Here is a 22,825-nt window from a genome sequence, read left to right as displayed (position 1 = left end):
CAGTAAAGCAAATGAATATGCAGATAGATCATATAATGTGAATTCATGACAAGTGCTATGAAGCAGAGTAAAGAGATGCTATTTTAGAAGGGCTTGGAAAGTCCTCTGCATAAAGTGACAGTTGAGCAGAAATCTGAGTTGTGAGGGAGAAGGGCATCGGACTGTTCAGAGGAAGAACATTCCTGGTAGAGGGAACTTAAAGTATAAACACACTGAGGCAGGAGCATTCCTGACATGTTTGAGGAGCAGCAAGAAGGGCACTGTAGCTAGAGTGCAATGAGCAGGGCAGAGAGTGGTAGGTGTGTGTGTGTGTGTGTGTGTGTGTGTGTGTAATTATATATCTAGAGTTCAGGGAACAGGTTGTGTAGGAGATATAACTTTGGGTGTCATCGGCTTACATGTGGTGTTTAAAGCCATGAGAGTGGTTGAGTTTGTCCAGAGAGTGGTACTGAGAGAGAAGAGATCTGAGGGCTGAGCCCTGGCGGAGGTGAGGAATAGGAAGCAACTGCAGCAAAGGAGTCAGGTGGAGCGGCCAGGGAGGTGGAGCAAAAACATGAGCACGCATCGTCTCAGAAGCTGGGTGGACAGTGTTTCACACAGGGAAGAACAGTCAGCCCTGTTGGGTGCTACTGGGACTGATCATTGTAACTTAGACCAGGCACTCAGAAGAGTGAGGAGAATGAAAGCCTGATCAGAGTAGCTTCTAAAGAAAATGGGAGAGGAGGAAGTGGAGATAGCAACTATAGTCAACTCCTTCAAAGCCTTTTGCTGTAAAAGAGAGCAGTGTGAGATTGCCTGGCAGCACTGAAGGGCCGCTTTGAAGTTTTTGGTCATGATTTTAAAGTGAAAACAATCAGTATAGTTCTATGTTTTTCTTTAGTCTTGTTCAGTTACTTGCTAAAATTTTGGAATAGACAGAGAATTGGATCTAACAGGTTTGAGGTTTTGTCAGGTTAGTACTGACAGTGAGAAAGGGGCAAGGCAGGGATTATTGTGATGGGAAAGTAAGCTTTAAAGGTAATGATCTTTTTAACCAAAAGAAAGTCTTTTTGTTAGGTACTAAAGATTTTTAAATAATATATTTATGTCTTGTCATATTGAAGAAAAAAAATACTCTAATCTTTAGAGGCAAACTAAGGTATAGGCTTTAGAAATAACACTTTGGTCATAAATAGAGGTAAGAAATGGAAAGAATAGGCACTAATGAAAACAAAATTATAAACTTGAAATTCTAAATTATAAGTGATTGTCATTGTTTATGAATACAGGATTTGGACCAGATACTGATTTTGATAAATCTTGTTGATTTTGTGGTTAAACAGATAATTATTTGTAGCTTATATTAAGTAAAAGGTAAGCATTTTTTAACATGTTGGAAGCTACTGTATCTTCAAATAGTCATATATCAGAAACTGTGGAGATTTTATTTTTTTCAAAAATGTTTCTGGGTGTTCCCTAACATTTTATTTGTGGTTTGCCTTTCAAGTGGTTAAAATTTATGAGGTGTACTTTTGGGGACTAAGATAAAGCAGTTTGCCAAGGTTTTAACTTGCTGCTTGTATGTGTATCCATATTTTAAAATTGAACATATGGGAACATTATTGTAAAGTGATTGTATTTTTTAATCATATATAAAACCATTAGAGAGAGACCATTTATAAATACTAATTAATCTAACAGCCTATCTCAACTGGCATTCTGGTAGAGAATGCCCTATTAGTTTGAAATGTCCATTTGTATGTAATTATTAAGTTCTCATCTATGCATTTAGAAAAGTACTGATTATGAACTATTCGTGGTGGAATTGAAAAATAGTCACTCAGATCATTTTGTTTGTTTGATGAGGTTCAGATGAGGAACTCTAGTAAGAAAGCCTGGAAGAGTGTCTTAGAAATATTGGAAGGAACAGAACAATTGCAGTAATGCTGAAAGGAATTTTGAACTTAAGAACCTAATTATGTAAGAATGTCATTTAACAAAAATTCAGTAGTTTTCATTGAACCACCTGCTTTGTCCCTGACTCTTATATTCTGAGGATAGAGTACCAGGTATTAATTCATTTCTCACAACCATCAATAAACCACCTATGAATATTTTAAAAAACAACTTACTTAAGCAAAGTCTCTACTCATTTCCTCCCCTCTGCCATTACTACGCACACACATACACATACATACACTCACACACTCAGTCACACTCATAAATTTGCCTTAATTGTCAGTGCTTGCAAAGGGTTGCAACTGCTAGTTTTAGGAGTTGGCTTTTCCAGGAATGGATTTATCGCCTTGCCAGTGAAGAGGGAGCAAGTTTTTTGCTTACTAGGATTGCAGTACTGGAGGGGGTTGTGTTTTCCATGTTCTCAGTTGAAACTCACTGGGTTTATTCTTTAAAAAATTTTTACCATAGTTTAGTACCAGAATTTAGCACTATGCTCTAATTAAAATACCCATCATAGAACCTAACTACTTTGTGCATTGTTTCCTATGAGAAAATGGTGGTTTTCAAACAGCCAAGTTAAAAATACCTAAAACAACTAATTTGTTAATTAGTGGTCACTTTAACTCCAGTTAAAGTGGTTATTTGTTACTGAGGGAAGCACTGTATCACAAATCTGAAACGGTTATTTGGATGCAAACTGAAAAGAGCTTTCTGAGATACCATCTTTCAATCTGACTTATTTAGGAATCCATTTTTGACATGCATTTATTTCCTTTTTAAACACCAAGCACAATGTATTTTTTCCCCTCTATTCTAAAGCCGAAAACTCTAGAAGATGTCAAATGAGAAGAACTGTTTATTGAATTCTAATAAAAGAAACAGAAGCATAGCTTTAGATTTTATGTATTGTTTGATTCTTAAAGTGAAATCAGTAACTATGTTAAAATAATTATTAATTTATTTTGTTAAAAGGCAAATTTGTGGACAAACAGCAGAGTGTGTTATTTCCGTTTATAGTCTAACCCTGCCATTTTTGTTGTTGGTATATTTAAACTGTAGCTTTCCTAAGGAAATGTATATTTCATCATTTATTTTATTGAAGTATAATGGCTAAAATGAAGGAAGAAATTCAAAGTCAGAATATTATCCTTTTACCCACAAAGGTTTTAGAGCTATTAATGCAATAAGAAACTATTTAACGTGGCAGTTGTGTGGTTTGCAATTTACATTTATATTACAAAGAAGGAAAATAAGAAATATATTAATGGTGTAATAGAATTACACATCTGTGCTAGTAGTAATTTAAAGTCTAATCATGGTATACACATGCAGTTCTTTGATTAAAAATCAAATCAAAACTTTTTTCTTTTTCTTCTCCCTTTTATTTATGCCTTACCATCCGGTAGCATGGAATTACTTCGTTTGTGTAGGTTCATTTCTGAATTAAGGAAATTTATTGGGAGTGTGGTACAGATCTCACCAAACAGTGTAAGAGATAGACGTGTACACAAATAGAAACAATACCAAGCTAGCAGAATAGATCTCTTATGATCAAAGTGCTGTTTTATCTGCCCCAAACCTGCCTTTCAAGCCACATTTTCCATAGCAGTTCCTACATATCATACCACTCTTTATTTTAGCATTATCACATTATTTATACTTGTTATTGTTATATGAGGAGGATGCCCTATACTTTGCTGCCTCTGTATCTTTGCTCATGATATTCTTATGTGGAGTGCCTTTCTTCCTCCTGTGTTTCCCATTACAGTCCTAATAATTCTTAAAGGCTCATCACTAATGCTGATTCTTCTGTGAAGCCTTTTCTTCTATTCCTAAACTATTTGTTTATACCTCTGAATTTATCAAGTTACTGTTTTCTTAAATGATGGCACTGTATATAGTAGCGTTTCTGTACACATACATAAATACATACCAGTGCATGAGAATAGGACCGAGTCTCTTCAGCTTTGCATCACCGTGCTTTGTGCACAGGAATATTTGTTGAATTCTGGTGACCAAGATTAGTAATCAGAAGTATTGGGTTATAGCTCTGGCTTTGACACTCAACTTTTGGGACCCTCTGTTTCCTCAATTGTGGATTTTTGGTCTCCCTTCCTTTTTTTTTTTTTTTTTTTTAAAGATGACAGGTAAGGGGATCTTAACCCTTGGCTTGGTGTTGTCGGCACCACACTCAGCCAGTGAGCTAACCGGCCATCCCTATATAGGATCCGAACCTGCGGCCTTGGTGTTATCAGCACCACACTCTCCCGAGTGAGCCACGGGCCGGCCCTTGCTAGGCACTCTTCTAAGTGCTTTAGGTAAGTTGTTTCATTCTTACAGCTATGGTGTAGCAACTACTAATATCCTCCTTATAAAGGTGAGGAATTGTAACATCATCAAAGTATGGACTCCCTTCTAATAATCATGATTATATGATTAAGTATCTCTTCATGGAGTGTTTACATATGGTACCTTCAGCATGTCAAGAGCCAAGGCTAATAATGGAAAGCAAGAATTCAGAGAATATAGTCTACTTCAAGGATGAAGAAATAGTGAGCTATGAGGACCTGAGAACAAAGATTACTAGAAAGTTGAAACTAATTAGACATCGCAGGTTTAAATAGAGGCAATCTGGAGCCATTTAGGTTTTGAACTATAAGAATATAGGAATCTCATCTTTTCTTTGCTCTATAACCTAGATTTACCACTTAGATATTTTCATATCATGGTAAAAAATTGAGTCATAGGTTATGTGTTCTTAAAGTGTTGAGATAGAATACTTTCCTGAGAAATTCATTCAAACTTCCTCTCTGGGTGAATGAAAGAAGCCAGACTGATCTAGTAGGGATGCGTATAGATTATCAAATGCTTGTGTATATATGAATGCTCGTGTAGTTCTTTATTTTGCTTGGCATTTTACATGTTCTTGTGATTTATTGGGCTTCCCACTATTGCTGGGGATAAGTTAATCAATATTAAAAGTAAATAAAAATCTGCTGCTTCTGCCTACAGATGTACTGTATACTCATTTAAGAAGCTGCTCAATTACAAATTTATGCCTATAATTCAGAACATCGAATGCTGTGATTTTGTATTTGTAGCTCATGTTTGAAACTTTAAACTATTGGTGTTTAATATAGTTTAGTCAAAACTTTCATACTGCAGATTTAACTCACTTGATTTATGGAAATATCCTCTATATAAACTAGTTGTCATAATTAGTCTTCATTGTCAACCCAGTCAAGTTCAGACTGTTAGAGAAAGTCCTTTCTGTCAGAAAAAGTGTTACTTCATTTTTTCAATTAAACAAATGTATTAACAGTCATCCCCATGACAACCATCTTACTTTTGACGACATCAAAGGCTAGGTTCCCATCTAGCACTTTTTAAAGGCATGCACTTTAAAACTTTTTTAATAGTGACATCCAGTGCTTTATATAAGCCAGTTTAAACTTTTTGGAAACCAAAGCTGGTTCTTTGATTTTTGGGTTTTGCTTTTGTTTTTAAATAAAACAGTGTTTTCAAATTAAAATGGGGCTTAAACTATAGACACGAACAATAAGTCTTACTTTTCTGCCAAGTCATTGCATGTTCTCAGTGTTTCCCAAGTCCTGGAATAATAGTATCCAAAGTTTTGAAAATCTCTTCACAGGTTACATTCATAGGCAAGTGTTTGCATGACAATTATATCAGCAATGCCAATTTTTTTGTTGTTGTAAAAGCTGATATAAATCATTTACTAGAAATAACTGGAAATATCTCTGAATTCATCAATACGTCAGGGCTATATTTTATCTATCACAGTTTTTGCCATAATCTGGTGAACTATGTCCTTTGCCACTTCAGACATTTTATGATGTACAGTGATGTCTGAATAGGGAAGAATTGATTGAGTTACAGTGATAAATTGGGCATCTAACTTTTTTTTTTTTTTGCTATTACCTATACACTGGATAATATCACTATAAAGTATGATTTCCTAACTATCACAGTGAGCAACACTACTGCATATGACGTTTCTAAAGCCAACTTTGATGACAGCGTGAAATTGTTCAAGCTGTTTATTTATTTTTTAAGTAATACCCCAACTTTAAAAAAAAAAATTAATCATTTTATATTAAGGTTTGTGTATTGTATGAATAAATGACATTGCAAGAGATGCAGGTTTTTACCATTGTTTGGCAAAGTTTGATGGTACTTTTCTTAGGAGTGATATATTCTTTGTAAATATTTGGGAGATAGAGGAGAGATCATTAAGAAAACTGTTATCACTCTAGCCATTCCACTTTTACAATATGTCTGAACAAAGAACATCCTAATGTGGGCCAGAATACATTGTATCTAATACTACTCTTTGTCCGTAAGAGGAATTATATAAGGCAGTAAGGCACAAAACTATAACTCAGGTTTATGTTGCCTTTATTAAATGCTTATCAGACACCAGTATTTAAAATTGGCCTTTTTCCTTTTTGCTACCCTGAAGTTTTTAAACCCTTGGCACAGTTCACCATAGTAGTATTTTGAATAGATGAGATATTTGCTTTTCTTTTGTCACGTGGCTGAAGGGTAATTTGTGAAATGGGAGAGAAGCAATGGAGAACTGCTTACTAAAGGAATTGTCTCAGTCTGGTCAGTTTTAGGAACAGGTACCTGTGGAAGTGGATGATCTGACATTTTATTCTCTTAAAACTGTTTACTCCCAACATCTTTTGGAAAGTCTTTGGGTATCCCCCATGTGTATTTTTGTGTGTGTGTGATTGGTATTTATTCCCAGAATTGGGAAATGTAGTACATTCTCCTATATCTACTCTTGGTTGGTTTTAAAAACCTCATATATAGTTTGAAGACTCCTGCCCTAAATTCTAGTGGTACCAAATTGCTTACACTTTTTAAGAACATGTTAGGTTAGTTAATACCTCTGTATCTCTGCTCACCAAGTATCTTCTCCTTGGAATGTCTTTCTTGCTAATATCTACCTATTATTTTTAATTGTGGTAAAATACACATAACATAAAACTTACCATCTTAACTGTTGTTAAGTGTACAGTTCAGTGGCATAATGTATATTCACATTGTTGTGCTACCATCACCACCATCCAGCCGCAGAACTCTTTTTATCTTGTAAAACTGAAAATCTCTACCTAGTAAACTATTACTCTTCATTTGTCCCACCCCCTCAGCCCCTGGCAACCACCATTGTACTTTCTGTCTTTATGGGCTCGTGACATGTGTGTTATCTTATATAAGTGGAGTCATACAGTATTTGACCTTTTGTGACTGGTTTATTTCACTTAACGTAATGTTGTAAAGGTTCGTCCATGTTGGAGCATGTGTTGGGATTTCTTTCTAAGACTAAATAGTGTTCCATTGTATGTATATACCACATTTTGTTGATCCTTATTTTCTGTTTTTTTGTTTTTATAGTAGTCATTCTAATGAGTGTGAGGAGGTATCTCGTTGTTTTGATTTGCATTTCCTTAATGCTTAGTGATGTTGAGCATTTTTCCTTGTACTTATTGGCCATTTTGTATACCTTTTTTTGAGAAATTTCTGTCCAAATACTTTGACCATTTTTTAATCAGATTGTTCATTTTTATCGCTGTTGAGTTGCAGGTGATCTTTATAAATTTGAACATTAACCCCTTATCAGATATATGACTTGCAGAAATTTTCTCCTATTCTATGGGTTACCTTTCTGGTTTTTTTTTCTTTTTCTTTTTAAAATTTTTCTGTTTTTTGTTTTTTTAAACAGCTTTATTGAGATATAATTCACATTTTATACAGTTCACCCATTTAAAGTATATAATTCAGTGGTTTTTAGTGTTGTCACAAAGTTGTACCCTTAATTTTGATGTGGTCCATTTTATCTAGTTTTTCCTTTTGTTGCCCATGCTTTTGGTGTCATTTTTCAATAAATTATTGCCAAATTCAATGTCATGAGGCTTTTCCCCTATATTTTCTTTTAAGAGTTTTATTGTTTTAGGTCTAACATTAGGTCTTTGATCCATTCTGAGTTAATTTTTGTATATAGTATGAGATAAGGACCCAGTTTTATTCTTTGCTTGTGGATGTCCAGTTTTCCTAACACCATTTGTTGAAAAGACTCTCCTTTCTCCATTAAATGGTCTTAGCATTCCTGTTGAACATCATTTGATCTTATGAGGGTACTTCAAAAAGTTTGTGGAAAAACAAAATTAAAAGATAATAACAAATCTTTCCATGAACTTTTTGAAGTACCCAAGTATATGTGAGTGTTTATTTCTGGGCTCTATTCTATTCCAGTGGTCTATATGTCTGTCTTTGTGTCGGTATCACACTGTTTTTGTTACTGTCACCTTGTAATAAGTTTTGAAATCTGGAAGTGTGAGACCTCCAACCTTGTTCTTTTTCAAGACTTTTTTTTTTATTATTTGAGGATCCCTTGAGGTTCTATATGAATTTTCAGATGGATTTGTCTATTTCTGGAGTAAATGTCATTGGGATTTTGATAGGGAGCTAATGTCAACCTTTTGAACGACTGTGGTAAAATTCAGCACAGGGGACATCTCCTTTGTGAAGCCTGTTTTAACACTATATATAGAATTACTGTTTTTTATTTTGTATCCTAAACTTCTGTTATAGCACCTATCACATTTCATTAAACTTATGTTTAAATGTTTCCTTCTTCTAAACTGGAAGAGAATTACCATATGTATTAGTTTTCTGTTGCTGCATAACAAAGTACTGCAATTTTACCAGCTTAAAACAACACTCATTAATTTTCTCACAATTTCTGTGATTAAGAATCTGGGTACAACTTAGCTGGTTCCTCTGCTCAGGGTTTTATAAGGCTGCAACCAAGGTGTTGGCTGGGGCTAGAGTCTCAATTGAGGCTCAGAGTCATTTTGCGGTTTAATGTGGTTGTTGGCAGAATTCATTTCCTTACAGTTGTATAACTCATATCTACTTACTGTTTTAAGGTCAGCAGGAGAGCATCTGACCTCAAAGAAGGCTCCAGTCCCTCTTTTAAGGGCTTGCATTTGATTAAGTCAGGCCTACCCTGGGAAATCTCTCTTGGTTAATTAAAAATCAACTGATCGAGACCTTAATTATACCTACAAATTCCCTTTACCTTTGCCATATTCTGTTGGGCAGAAGCAAGTCACAAGTTCTGCCCATACTAAAGGGTCATGGGGTGGTTATACGTGGAGGTGACTCATTGGAGGTCACTTTAGGGTATATTAACCACACCTTGCCTTTCTCCTCTGTATTCTGAATACCTAACCCAGTGCCTGGAAAAGAGTTGATGTTTGTCAGTGCAGAATGTAAAGGTAGATGGGCAGATGAATAAATGAGTGAATGAGAAAACTGAAGTACAGGCCACCTATCACCTTCTCAAGGTCTCAGTCATGGTTTCCAGACTCTCTCTCATAGAGTTTACCATTATACTATGTTCTCCTATTAAGTAAGTGCTTGTATTATCTCAAAATGTTCTCTCATTACAATACTGGTGTAACTCTAATCCCTAATAATAAGTCAACTTCATTTTATCATTTTTCCATGTTTGTCAAAGCCATCAGAAAGGTTTGGTAGGGCCGGCCCGGTGGCGCACTGGATAAGCGCGCCGCTTGGGAAGCGCGGCGGCGCTCCCGCCCGAGGGTTCGGATCCCACATACAGACCGGTTCCCGCTCACTGGTTGAGCGAGGCGCGGGAGCGGCGCCGAGGGTTGCAGTCCCGTTGCCGGTCCCCGGTCCGGTACAGGGGCAACACTGAGGGTTGCGATCCGTTGCTGGACACGGAAAAAGACAAAAAAAGACAAAAAAAAAGACAAAAAAAAAAAGGTTTGGTAAATACCTGGAGATCTTAAATTTGGAGTATTTGAAATGTGAATAATTTGACTTTCAAATTAAAAGAGTTACTTATTATTTGATGGTATTTGAAGAAACAAGTTTTACTGTTTTAAAAAAACGTATTGGAAATAATATATCATCTCCAGTTTGGGTTCATTCCAAGAATCCGAAGATGATCAGTATTATAAAGTTCATGAGTATTATTCATCACATTAAATGATTTAGGGAGAAAAATCATGTCATGACCGCCATAGATGCCAAAGAGGCATTTGAAAAAAACCATTTCTGACTTAAAAAAAACAACTCACTAAAATAGAAAATCAACGATACTTCCATAACATGACAAATTACAGCCCCAAAGCCACTATCTTTCTTAATGATATACACTAGAAGCATTCCCACCAAAATCAGGAACTAGACAAGGATTCTCTCTGTTGCCTTTGTTATTTAACATAGTATTACTGATCATTAAGAAATGATATAAGAGGAAATATTTGAGGCTTAAAAATTGGAAAGAAGCGTTATCTCTAATGCAAAATATATAATTGTATATCTGTAAAACTCATGAGAATTGATAGAAAAACTATGACAAAAAGATAATGTAGTAAAGTTACAGAAATAACATTGATATGCAAAATCAATACCCTCTAAGCAAAACCCAGTTGAATGATATAAAATTAAAGAGAAGACAGCTTTTCAGTAGCAATAACAACAATAATGTAGAGGTAAAATGTGTAAAACTCGTGAGGAATTTAAACACTTCTAAAAAACACAAAAATAGACTGGAGGAGAGTCTTTTCTGTCAACTAAGACATTTTTGAGGAATCATCATAAACGTCGACCCTTCTTGTGTTTATTTATAAATTTTAAAGTGTCCTAATAAAAATACCAATGGGTCTTTTTTTCCCTATGGAGTAGGTAGTAAAAGTTTATTCTAAAGGAATAACAACCAATCAGGAGGCATAGCCAAGAAAACCCTGGAAAAGAAGATATATAATATAAAGCCTTTATAATTAAAATAGTGAGATACCAGAAATAGATTTATGTGCATATAGAAATATAGTAATGGGAAAAAAAAAATTAGGGGCTGGCTGATTAGCTTAGTTGGTTAGTGCATGGTGCTGATAACACCGATGTTCAGGGTTTGAGCCCTGTACCAACCATCTACCCAAAAAAAAAAAGGAAAAGAAAAGAAATTTAGTAATGATAAAGGCAGCATCTCAAATCAGTGGGGAAAAGATGGCCTTTCTAATAACTGGATAGCTATTTGGGGAAAGATAAATTTGGAACTGTACCTCATACTATATATGTGGAAAATTTCCAAGTGGATTAGATCTCTAAAAGTAAAACATGAAACCATACAAGTATAGAAGAAAGCATGGCTGATTTACCTTAAAGCATAAGAATATTAGAGGATAATTATGACTTAAAACATAGAAAATCAGTAAAAGATTGATGAATTAAGCCACATTAAAAAAAGAACTTTGGCATAGAAAAAAATCACCATAAAGAAAATTGCTGTGGGTTAAATCTGTCTCCCAAAAGTTCATGTATTGGAAACTTGGTCTCCATTTTAACAATTTTAAGAAGGTGGTAAATCCATTTATGTTATTTGAAAGGTGGGGCCTCTTAGAGGTGATTGGATTGTGAAGACTATACCCTCATGATTGTACTAATCCATTCATGAAATAATGAGTTATTGTGGGTGTGGTTCTGATAGATTTATAAGGAGAGCAATGAGAAGGTTGGTACTCTTGCTCTGGCCATTGTCACCAACCAAGAAGAAAGTCTTCACCAGATGTGTTCCCTAGACCTTAGACTTTCCAGCCTCCAAACTGTGAGAAATAAGTTTCATTTCTTCATAAATTATCCAGTTTTAGGTATTCAGTTATAAGCAACAGAAATGGACTAATGCAGAAGTCAAAAGGTATAAACTAAGATATTTGCCACTTAGATCATGAAGGGCTAACCTCCCTTATATAAAGAGAATTCTAACGTCCCTAATATAAAGAAAACTCCTAAAAATAAAAAAAATTTAATTAAAAGACCAAAATTCTGATAGAAAAATGGGCTGATGTATAAGTGTGTTTCATTCACAGAAAAAGAAATATAAATGACTTTCAAACATGTAAAAGTAGTTTAGCCCCACTCATTTTTAAAAATGCAAATTAAAGCCACAGTGAGACACCACTTCCCACGTATCAGGTGGGTAGATATTTAAAAGTTTGAATAATCTTTGGCGAGGCTATGGGTAATATAGGCACTCTCATACTTTACTGATAGGAATGAGAATAGTATTGTTTCTGTGGCTTCTTGCCAAGGTCCTCCTGGGTCATTTTTACTGTTTATATTTTCTTGAGCTTTTTCATTTCTTTCTGTGGTCCAGGCCTCCTGTACACTTTGAAGATCAGCATCTCCTGAATTCAGGACTTTCTCGTAGGCAAAGGTGCTTTGAGAGAGCGAGCAAAGCCACTTGCCTGGCTTCATTGGAGGCAGTATCATACACTGGCTGAGAGCATTCACTGTGGAGCCAGACTGCCTAGGTTCAAATCTTGTTTTTACCGTTTTGCTGTGTGACCTTGCACAAGTCACTTAGCCCCTCTGTGCCTCAGTTTTTCATCTTTAAACTGAGGATGACAAGGTCAAGGGTTCAGATACCCATACCAGCTAGTGGTCACCTCCCCCCCCCACACACACACAAAAAATACAGATAAATAAAAATGAGGGTGATAATGCCTACCTCATAATTTGTTGTGTGTGAATTAAATGGGTTAATATGTGTAAAATCTTGAACAGGGCCTGCCATGTAGGAAATATAAATATTAATTCCTCGCTTGCCTGCCTTCCCAAAGGAATGCTGTTGGGAAGCAAATACCATCATTTAAATGTAGCCTTCTTTCACTACTGTGACATGTTCTTTTTTCATGTTAACTGACTTTTGTTCACTCATCATCAAATGAAAGACAGAGAGGAAGAAAAGAAAATAAGAAATACAGTTCATTGGTGTCTACCCTCGTTACTTTGCTACTCAGAAAGGTGCATCTTACCACTGCCACAGGTTATGATGGGTCAGGCCCCACACCAATCCCTAGGTAGGTTCTATCTCCATTATTTAAAAGGGCAAAGGGGTCACCATACTTTCAATGATGTCCTTTTCTGTTTTTGTCCACTGTCCTTCCTGAATGCTGGATTTCTTCAGAACAATACACTCAGCCATTAAAAGGCAAAGCTCTATTAATGTATTGTGAGGAAGTGACGAGGTTTGAACCCCATGTAGATTGGATCAGTTATAAGCATACCATTTTTTAACCTACACTAGATAAAACTTGGTTAGCTCAGATTCCTAATAGCCTTTTGAACCTAGAGATTAATTAGCACTTTGATCCCATTTCTTTGGATTTTTCTTACTGACTTTAAGGCCTTTTTGTTCTGGCCTAAAGCTTGTGATCTCTGAAGCTACCGGAATGGTAATTAATTTGAGTTTGATAGTCTTAATAAATATTCTTGTTGTCTCATCTGGTTTTTCTAGACAAGGTCCTATTTCTTCACATTTGTATTTTTTTAAATGGAGATTTCCCTTCAGAGCTTCATCACCTGCCTATGTCCATCCTAGCCTAGCCACTGCTTTTAGTCGGTGATAGAGGTAGTGGGGAGGTTCCTCCAGGTCTTATTATCTTTTCAATGCAAAAGTACCATATTTAATATGAATAGTATGAATTTATTTCTAATATTCTCTTAAAGCTATGTATATTTTATGGAGCTTCTTGCCCTCTTCATTAATTCCATTGTCTCTTTCCATTTTAAGATATACTTTTTTTTTTTTTAAAAGATGACTGGTAAGGGGATCTCAACCCTTGGCTTGGTGTTGTCAGCACCACGCTCAACCAATGAGCAAACCAGCCATCCCTATATAGGATCCGAACCCACGGCCTTGGTGTTATCAGCACCGCACTCTCCCGAGTGAGCCACGGACCGGCCCTTAAGATGTATACTTTTTTTTTACTTATATTGCTTGTGTGATTTTAGCTTCTTATTCATGAAAACAGTGAAAAGAGCTTTTATTAAGATAATAAATTGCACATCAGGAATTGAAAATGCTGATTGTTCCTGCCTAAATATAATTCTTTATTATCCGTGTTTGAATAAAGGATAAAATACATTGCCTTCTATTTATCAGAGGTTCTTTTTTGGGGAGTGACTGATTCGAGGAGCTCTTTACTGTCTTGCTATTTAACTATTACTGTGAAGGGTTGAAGATCACAGCAAATGAGGGCTATTGGGTAGTCCAATTAAATTTCACTAGCATTTGAAATTTTTAAATAGATAATACAGTCAGTAGATGTGTTAAGTGCTTATGTGTTCCAAGTACTGTGTTGGACACTGAGAATAAGATGAATGTGACATGACCTTGACTCTAGAGGACTTACCTGTAATGAGATTCTGCTGTGTGTGTAGAGGGCTTCAGTCTTAGCATTGTTATACCTCGCTCTACCTCTTACCTGTGTATAACAAAGAACAAGTTGTTTTAACCTGTCTCAGTCAGTTTTCTCATCTGTAAAATGAGAGAGTTGGCCTAAGTGATCACTCATGACCTTGCCTCCATCTGACGTCCTATGATTCCAGTATTTTTTTAAGGTTACTTAAGGTTGTGAAGATCAAATTAGAAAAGTTTTATTAAAGCATTTTAAAAACTATTAAGTGCTATCTAAACAAAGGCATAACTAATTATTTACTATTTTTACATAATACAATGATATTTTTGGTCCAAAGACCAGATGCATTAACTGTTATAAGTAAGTTCCAGAAACTTAAGGGAAAAAAGTGACCTTTTCAGACTTTGGCTTCAAGTTCTAGGTATATGTTAGGGTATCTACTTATTCTCATTATTGAGTGAAGTAGATACTCTAAATTTGCACTGATTTAAACCATGGATTTTGGTAACTCAGTATAATTATAAAGTAAACCACAATCCTGGGTGGTATGTTTTGGGTTATCTGTTTTATACTAGGCTTATGAAATTCTGGATATAGGTAATTATCCATCACTATGGATTAATCGTATTTATTCAAGTGTGACTGAATATTTAAGTGTAGATTGCATCACAATTATGGGCCAATTTTCTTCGGTTTTTTTGTCTACTGAAAATTTTGAAGTATATGACATATGTCAGAACTTCAAATTTATGGGTTATTTTTATTTATTTATTTATTTTGTCTTTTGTCTTTTTCCGTGTCCGGCAACAGATCGCAACCCTCAGTGTTGCCCCCGTACCGGACCGGGGACCGGCAACGGGATTGCAACCCTCAGCGTTGCTCCCGCGCCTCGCTCAGCCAGTGAGCGGGAACCGGTCTGCATGTGGGATCCGAACCCTCGGGCGGGAGCGCCGCCGTGCTTCCCAAGCGGCGCACTTATCCAGTGCGCCACCGGGCCGGCCCCTATGGGTTATTTTTAAAAGTACGGTTTTTTCCCCTATGTTTATAAGAATCTCTTATGTATAGGAGGACTTAGCCCATAAATCAACTCACAAAGTTGAATCAGTAATCATGTTTTAATAATTATTACTGTATGTTTATTCTCAGATCTAAGTAATAGTTTTAACTCTGAAATTTTTTATTGGCAAACATGTCAATGCCATTAGCCTGATCTTTGAAAGTTTTAACAATGTATGCCCTTTTCTTTTATTTGGTTTGTTTATAACTACTGCTAGATAATCTTATTTAGTGTTGAAATGGTGAAGCTTTTTCACTAAAAGCTGCTTTTGAAGTAAGATTTGAATATATTTTCATTTGCACAGTTACTGGCAGCAAAGAGTAATAACTAACTGTTGCTCATTTAGTCTGTTAGCATTTAAGATTAAAGCTTTCAAATTAATTTTATGTTTATCATTGCGGTTACAAATTTGATTTACCTTCAGCTTTTGAAGAATAAAATCATTACCCTGTTTTACTGGTAAACTCATACCTAATGACTCATGCCTTTTTATATATGATAGGAAAATGGTGTTTCATTGTGAAAGCTAGAATTGGGTTAGTCAACCAGAAGTGAACCTCTAATTGTTTCCAAATGCTTACTTTTGGGGTTTGGATGCAGCTCTAGGTCTTAGCTCAGTCAGGAATTTGCTAAGCTTGTCTTTTTCTACACATCCTTTCATTATGGCTAGATAGATCCATGCTAAAATCTATTTTATAATCCCCCATTACCATAGTTAATCAGAAAAATATGGACATGAACTCCTAAGCTAAACACAATTTTAAAGGGCAAAAACTAGAGTTTCAACAGGTTTCTTTCACATTTTTATGACTTTTGAAATTATTACAGAAATTGACGTTGGTTCTAAGTTGCATATCACTGTGTGATTTAGCAAGTGCCTCCCCACACAGTTTCATGACTGACTTATGCTCCTCAAGCTGAAATCCTTACATTATTTTAAAATTGCTGTTGGAGAAAATTAGTATGACATATCCATGTGCTTTGGTGAAATGCATGATGCTGTTGAAAATAAACATTTTATTAAAATTTTACCTAAGGAAGCAACCGTTCTAAATTTCATAGTATAGCCAAACCAGTAAAAAGCTCAATTGACCCTTACTCTAAAAAAAAAAAAACCGAACAAACAAAAAACCTATTTTATTTCCTTTTATCACTTATGATGTTACATTTAGCTATTTTAAAATAAATTTTGCTTCTAATATTAATCTTATTAAAATGTTTATCTGCATTATAGTTCTTGAATTGAGTATTGAACTGATTAATCTCTAAATCCCTTTAATTCTAATAAGGTATTATTGTAATCATAGAACTTCCTTACCATTTCTAGTCCTCAAACTAAGGGCCTCATGTGAAAGTGAATTTTAGAAGGAAAAGGAAGTACTAGATTCTTTTTTACAAAGATGTTAGCAGGGAGTAGCAAACTTTGGGAGGCAATACACATGGAATATACACATAAAAATTTGAACAAAGATTTTAGTAAATCTGTAGATGGTTGTTCTGGGTGACTTATTAAGAGACTATAGACTGTCTGAGGGAATATCCTTAATGTTTAAAGGCTGATCTCCTCAAGGATTATTATAGACTGGACTCACCATCTCTTACAGTGTTTTAGCTCCTTGGGAGAAAACATTAGACTAAACCTAAGTATACTAAAAGAAATATTTTAAAAGTTGTTTGCAAAAACACATTTCTCACTTATTGCTTAAGTAATTTCATTGCCCATACTGTAATGTGTTCTGTTGCCATTGAGTCCCTGTCCTCTTCTATTTCTTTTTTTCTCCACTTTTCTTTATTTTTAAAGGTATATTTAAAAGTTATTAACAGAGAGAAAGCCATTCACAAAGTTCATGGAGAATGCAAATGGATACAGGCATAATCTGGTTATTTTGAATTTACATATTGCTTCTTCTAAATAGTGGGCCCTAAATAAGTATTTGTTGCATGATTTCCATTGCCCTTTCCCTAAGCTTTTAAAAATAAAGTTAGGAAATCATTTGAATTAAGGCATTGTGTATTATGTCTAGTACATGCATGGCACATGGTAGGCATATAATAAATGTTTGTTGATTTGAACTTTTTGAAACCAAACTTGGAGTCAAAAGACCTGTCTGATATTCTAGCTCTCCCTCTCATTAGCTGTGTCTTTAGGCAAGTTAATATAGTGTTCTAGGCATACATATCCGCAACCATTTGGTTATAGAAAATCTGTTGCCAAGCATATGGTAGGTGCTTAATAATTGCTTGTTTTGTACTGTGTACTTAATAAAATTTATTTGGAGGATAATTAGTAATGGACTAAATTGGTTTGTCCAGTATATCTTATGTCTCATTTGGTGACACTGCCTTTTTTTCCTTAGCATGTAAAAACAATTTATACTTTCTTTCATTTCCAGATATGTTCTCTCTCTAGTATTCCTTGTAGTTTGACTTTTTTTTTTTTTTATTGAGTGAAAAATATATTAAAGATGGAAGAAATTGCCTGGATATTTAATGCACTTCCTCATTTTATAGATGATAAAACTGATGCTCTGCCAAGTTATGTGATTTGCCCAAAGTAATTTAGAGGTAGAATTAGAACCCATGTGTCATAATTTTTATATGAATGTGATTTCTACTGCAGCTGTCTAGACATTAGTAGTGGTTTCTTAGGGTAAGATTGGAGAAGAAATTACCAAAATAATCAAAAAACCTAAACTTGGGAGGCACATAGGAAAAAAACCTTTTTTCTCATCCTCAAACAGTAATTCAAGGAGAACCATTTTTGTGCCTCATTTTCTGAGAAGTACAGTAAGGAAAATAGGAAAACATAAAAATTTTAAGTTTGGTATATAAAAACATTCTGTGACTGATCCTTTCTTTTTTTTCCTGAAAAGTGAGGATGGAGAGAGGAAAGAAAAGTGTCATAATGATTGAATTGTACTTATTAGACTACCATCATGTTTTTCCTTGCTTTTTTGGTAAACCCAGAGAGTCTTTACCTATTTAATAACAGCACAGTTAAGTAGAAACAGATACCACTCTTCAGTTTAGGTGAATGAGTATTCTTCACTGTTAGAATCCAACTCCACTTCTAGTTGTTTTCTACCCATTTTTTTCTCTAACCTTCTTCAGTCTGGTTTGTACTCCTGAAATTGTGTAATGGAAGGCCTCAAACAATATTTTTATTGTTTAATCAAATGGCCTTTTTGTGTTTGTATTTTTCCTCCTTTACTGAGGCATTTAGTGCTGCTGGAAATATGTTTCTCTTGTTTCCTGATACCATACTGTGTCTTTATTGTCTTAACTAGTGCTTTTTCCTAACTACAGATAACTCCATACATTCTGCAAGATTTAGTATTGATCCCGTGCCTTAAATATACTTTTTAAATGTATGAATTAATTATGTTTAATGGATTCAGCTATAAATTCTGTTCCATAAACATTTATTTGTCAGACACCATCTGAGATACTGGGGACACAAATGCGAATAGGACACAATTCTTCCTTAAAATGGCTTTCAGTTTAGAGGGAGAGAGGGAGACACAAGCTGATAATTATCATGCAAGGTAATAATACTATAGGTATCAAAAATTTTTTACAGGAGTATAGAGAGGACGTTTCTTGCAATTTGGAAGACAGTTTGGGATAAGGAAATACACCCTAAAAGGAGTGACACTTAAGATTTTAAAGAAGGAATATAAACCCGACCGGAGAGCAGTTTAGGGACATTCTAGGCAAGGTTACAGCATGAACCAAAATATGAAAGTAAGAAACAGCATAAGGTAAAGCACAAGTATTTTTATATTTGGAGAGCTTAAAATGGGAAGCAGGGATTGATAGTAGGTGAACCTGGAGGGTGCTGGATCCCAAAATATATCATGTTAAAGGGCTTACACTTAATCCCCTAGGCAGTAGAGAGCTTTAGACACATTTTTTAGTGGAGAAGTGATAGGGTCAGATACTTATTTCATATAGATGGACTCTATAAAAAATGGTTGTATTAGTTATCTATTGATATATAACAAATTACACAAAAACCTAGTGGCTGAAATAACACACATTATTGTCTTATAGCTTCTGTGGTTCAGGAACCTGGGCATAACTGACTGGGCTCTCGGGCTCAGGGTATCTCACAAGGCAGCAATCAAGGCGTCAGCCAGAGCGGTAGTCATTCCAAGGCTCCTGTGGGGGAGAATCCACTCCCAAGCTCACTCAGGCGGTTGCTAACAGTATTCTGTTCATTTTGGCCTGTTGTACTGAGAGTCTATTTCCTCTACAGAGATACTCCTGAGTTTCTTGCCACATGGGTTTCTCTATAGGACATCTCACGACATGGCAGCCATGACGGAGCAAGCGAGAGCAAAAGAGGAGGGTAAACAAGACAGAAGTCAGAGTCTTTTAACCTAATATTGGAAGTGTCGTCTCATCGCTTTTGTCATATTCTGTTCATTAGCAGTCACTACGTCCCCCCGACACTCAAGAGGAGGGGATTACACAAGGGCATGAATATGAGAGTACTTCAAAAATTTCGTGGAAAAATAGAATTAAAAGGTAATATGAATCTTCCCATGAATTGTTTGATGTACCCTCATGCTAGGGAGGCAGGGGTTATTGGGAGCCATCTTTGAAGCTGATTATCGATTGAACTTGAGGAAATAAGACTAGAGGCAAACGGAGCACTGTTGTAATAATCCAAGAGAAAGATGGAGATTATCGTAGATGTGCATAGTAGAATAAAGGGGAAGAGATGGAGTCAGGAAATATTAGGATGTTACATCAGGAGAGCTTGGTGATTTAGAGCATGGGGTTTACAAGGGAGAAGAAGGAGTTATGGGTGACAGCTAATTATTCTTGGTTCTTAAATCACTATCTCAGTAAAGAATACTTCTACTTGAATGTGACTGAAACTCCTGTCCACATTGAGCTTTTCGTCTTCATCACTGCCCTCCCCTCCACACTTTTAGTAATCTAGGTTTGTCCTAAACGTTTCTCTTACTGGGTCTTTCGCTATATCCACTTAGACACCAGTTATTTCTCTCTCTGTCTGTTTAATTTTCCTATTCGTCTCTGTTGTTACCCTCCTTATCCAAGTACTGATCACTACATAATTAAAATATAGAAGCAGTCTCCTAATTTCTTTACTGTGTCCTTTTCCTTTCTTTAATCCAGATTCGAGAGGACCTGATAACTGTATAGCTATCATTCATTCAACCAACAATTGTCATGGACCCACTTTGTGACCGACAATTTGCTAGGCCTCCTTGGGAATATAGGAGCGAGCAAGACAAGCATTGTCTTTGTTCCTTTGGGTCTTCATTAGTATCTTCTCTTTCCTTTCCATCTGTCAGAAACATTGCTAATCCTTAAAGTGTATTTCAACTTCTGTGATCCATGGATATGTAAAAAATTACACAAAAACCTAGTAGCTAGGGCCGGCCCGTGGCTCACTCGGGAGAGTGCGGCGCTGATAACACCAAGGCCACAGGTTTGGATCCCATATAGGACTGGCCGGGTGCTCACTGGGGGAGCGTGGTGCTGACAACACCAAGTCAAGGGTTAAGATCCCCTTACCAGTCATCTTAAAAAAAAAAAAAAACCTAGTAGCTAGGGCCGGCCCGTGGCTCACTCGGGAGAGTGCGGCGCTGATAACACCAAGGCCACAGGTTTGGATCCCATATAGGACTGGCCGGGTGCTCACTGGGGGAGCGTGGTGCTGACAACACCAAGTCAAGGGTTAAGATCCCCTTACCAGTCATCTTAAAAAAAAAAAAAAAAACCTAGTAGCTAAAATAACACACATTATTACCTTATACTTTCTGTGGTTCAGGAACCTGGGCATGGCCAAGTGGGCTGTCTGGCTCAGGGTCTGAAGGTATACATTCATTTTATCTCCATCTCCTACAGTTATTATCAGAAGTTTTACTTTGGAAATTTTGAAATTCTTTAAGTTTAAAAGTGAGAACTGGCTTAAGCTGTTAAATATAATGAAGCGATTTCTGACCTCCCCTTTGTCAGTCTACAAGCAGCAGAGCAGTGTGTGACAACCCTGACTCATTGGAATCACCTGGAGAGCTTTTTAAACATGTAGATGCCTGGACCTTCCCTCAAAAAATAAAAACAAAACAAGACTGTAAGGTGTATTTGATGTGTAGCTAAGTTAGAAAGCCATTACATTAGAGTCACCCTCATCATAACACTGTTGTTTTGTTTACATTTAATCATCCAAATAGCTTAAAGCAGTAGTTTTAAGTGCTGGTTGAGGACTAGCTACATCAACACATACAGACTTTTGGACCCCATTGCTAGAGGTGCTGAGTTTACTACAAGCGGGTTATAGCCAGGCTTCTATATTTTTAAAATAATGAAATATGACTGATAAATAACCAGGTTGGAAAAATATTGTACGAAAGTACAGATATATATATATATATATTTTGCATTTTCCTTATTAGTACTATACAGATAAATGCTTGTAAATATTTGATAAATATTGAGGACCAGTCAGCCTGAAAGACTGTGATTACCTTGGAAGGTTCTGACCATATGGAGTCATATTTTTAATAACAGCTGAACACGTGCTGTGTTTATATTTTTAGATGATCCAATATTATTCAGTTTTATAAGTTTAGTCTTTCACAAATTGTTATATTTTCTTTAGTTCTTTTACTTTAGGTGATAACTTACTGCTTACATGAAAAATTTGGAACAATGACTGGTGGATTATTTTTCCTCATATCATTCTGATAAATCTTTTATTCTACTTATAGGGAGGTATGTTATTACTTTCTTCCAGGATGAGATTGTCAGAATGTAACTTTAATAAATTTGTTGTTTTCCTTTCTTTAGTGTTATTCCTCTTTTAAGAGAGTCTGTTGGAATATTAATGCAGAGAACTCCTCCCCTGTTGGAAAATATTCTGCCTCAGTGCTATCAGAGGGTAAGTTTCAAAGCTTCCAAACAATTGGATTTCACATTGTTTCCAAACTATTAGGGTTTTCAACTTTCACAAATATGGGTAGCATTTGTGTATAATTTAGTATTTCTTCCAAGACTGAATGCTGACCATGAGTGCCATTTATACACACCAGAATAAAATCATTGGAAAATATTGAAGTTCACTAAAGAAGATGTGGTAGAAATTGTCCTCATCTAGAAATTGAGCAGTTCTTTTAGAATATAGAATGTCAATAGCAGATGATATAAGCATTTATTCACCATACATTTTTTGAGCTCCCACTCTGTGCCAGATACTCTTGTAAGGTACTGGTAAATAAGACAGTGTCTCAGTTCTCACAGAGCTTACAGTCTAGTGGGGAAACACAGGTATTAAACAATAAATAAATAAGAAAATATCAGTGATAATTACTATAATAGAAATAAAACAAGGTGATGTAATAGACATGGATGGCTACATTCAATTCACTAAGGAAGTTATATTGAAGGAAATTGAAACCTTGATGACAAGAAAGAGCCAGCCATATGAAAATCCTGGAGAAGAATGTTCCAGGCAAAGGAAGATGCTAATGCAAAAGTGCTATGGCTGGAACTAATTTAATGTGTTTGAGGAACAGGAGAAAAAAAGGACACT

At 35.7% G+C, this 22,825-nt stretch overlaps 1 protein-coding gene across 1 annotated transcript in view; it reads left to right on the top strand.

The window, feature by feature from the left end:
* The window catches only part of SLC30A7 (solute carrier family 30 (zinc transporter), member 7), a 63,748-nt gene that overhangs the window by 23,736 nt on the left and 17,187 nt on the right, over positions 1–22,825 (top strand). The window contains exon 7 of the mRNA XM_008583601.1: positions 22,084–22,174. Within this exon, the coding sequence (XP_008581823.1) occupies positions 22,084–22,174 (91 nt within the window). The remainder of the gene's footprint in view (positions 1–22,083; positions 22,175–22,825) is intronic.

Source organism: Galeopterus variegatus, unplaced genomic scaffold (genome assembly GCF_000696425.1).
Source record: "Galeopterus variegatus unplaced genomic scaffold, G_variegatus-3.0.2 Scaffold2973, whole genome shotgun sequence".
Taxonomy (NCBI): Eukaryota; Metazoa; Chordata; class Mammalia; order Dermoptera; family Cynocephalidae; genus Galeopterus; species Galeopterus variegatus.
Note: the sequence above shows the minus strand (reverse complement) of the source record. Positions and strands in the feature narration are given on the sequence as shown.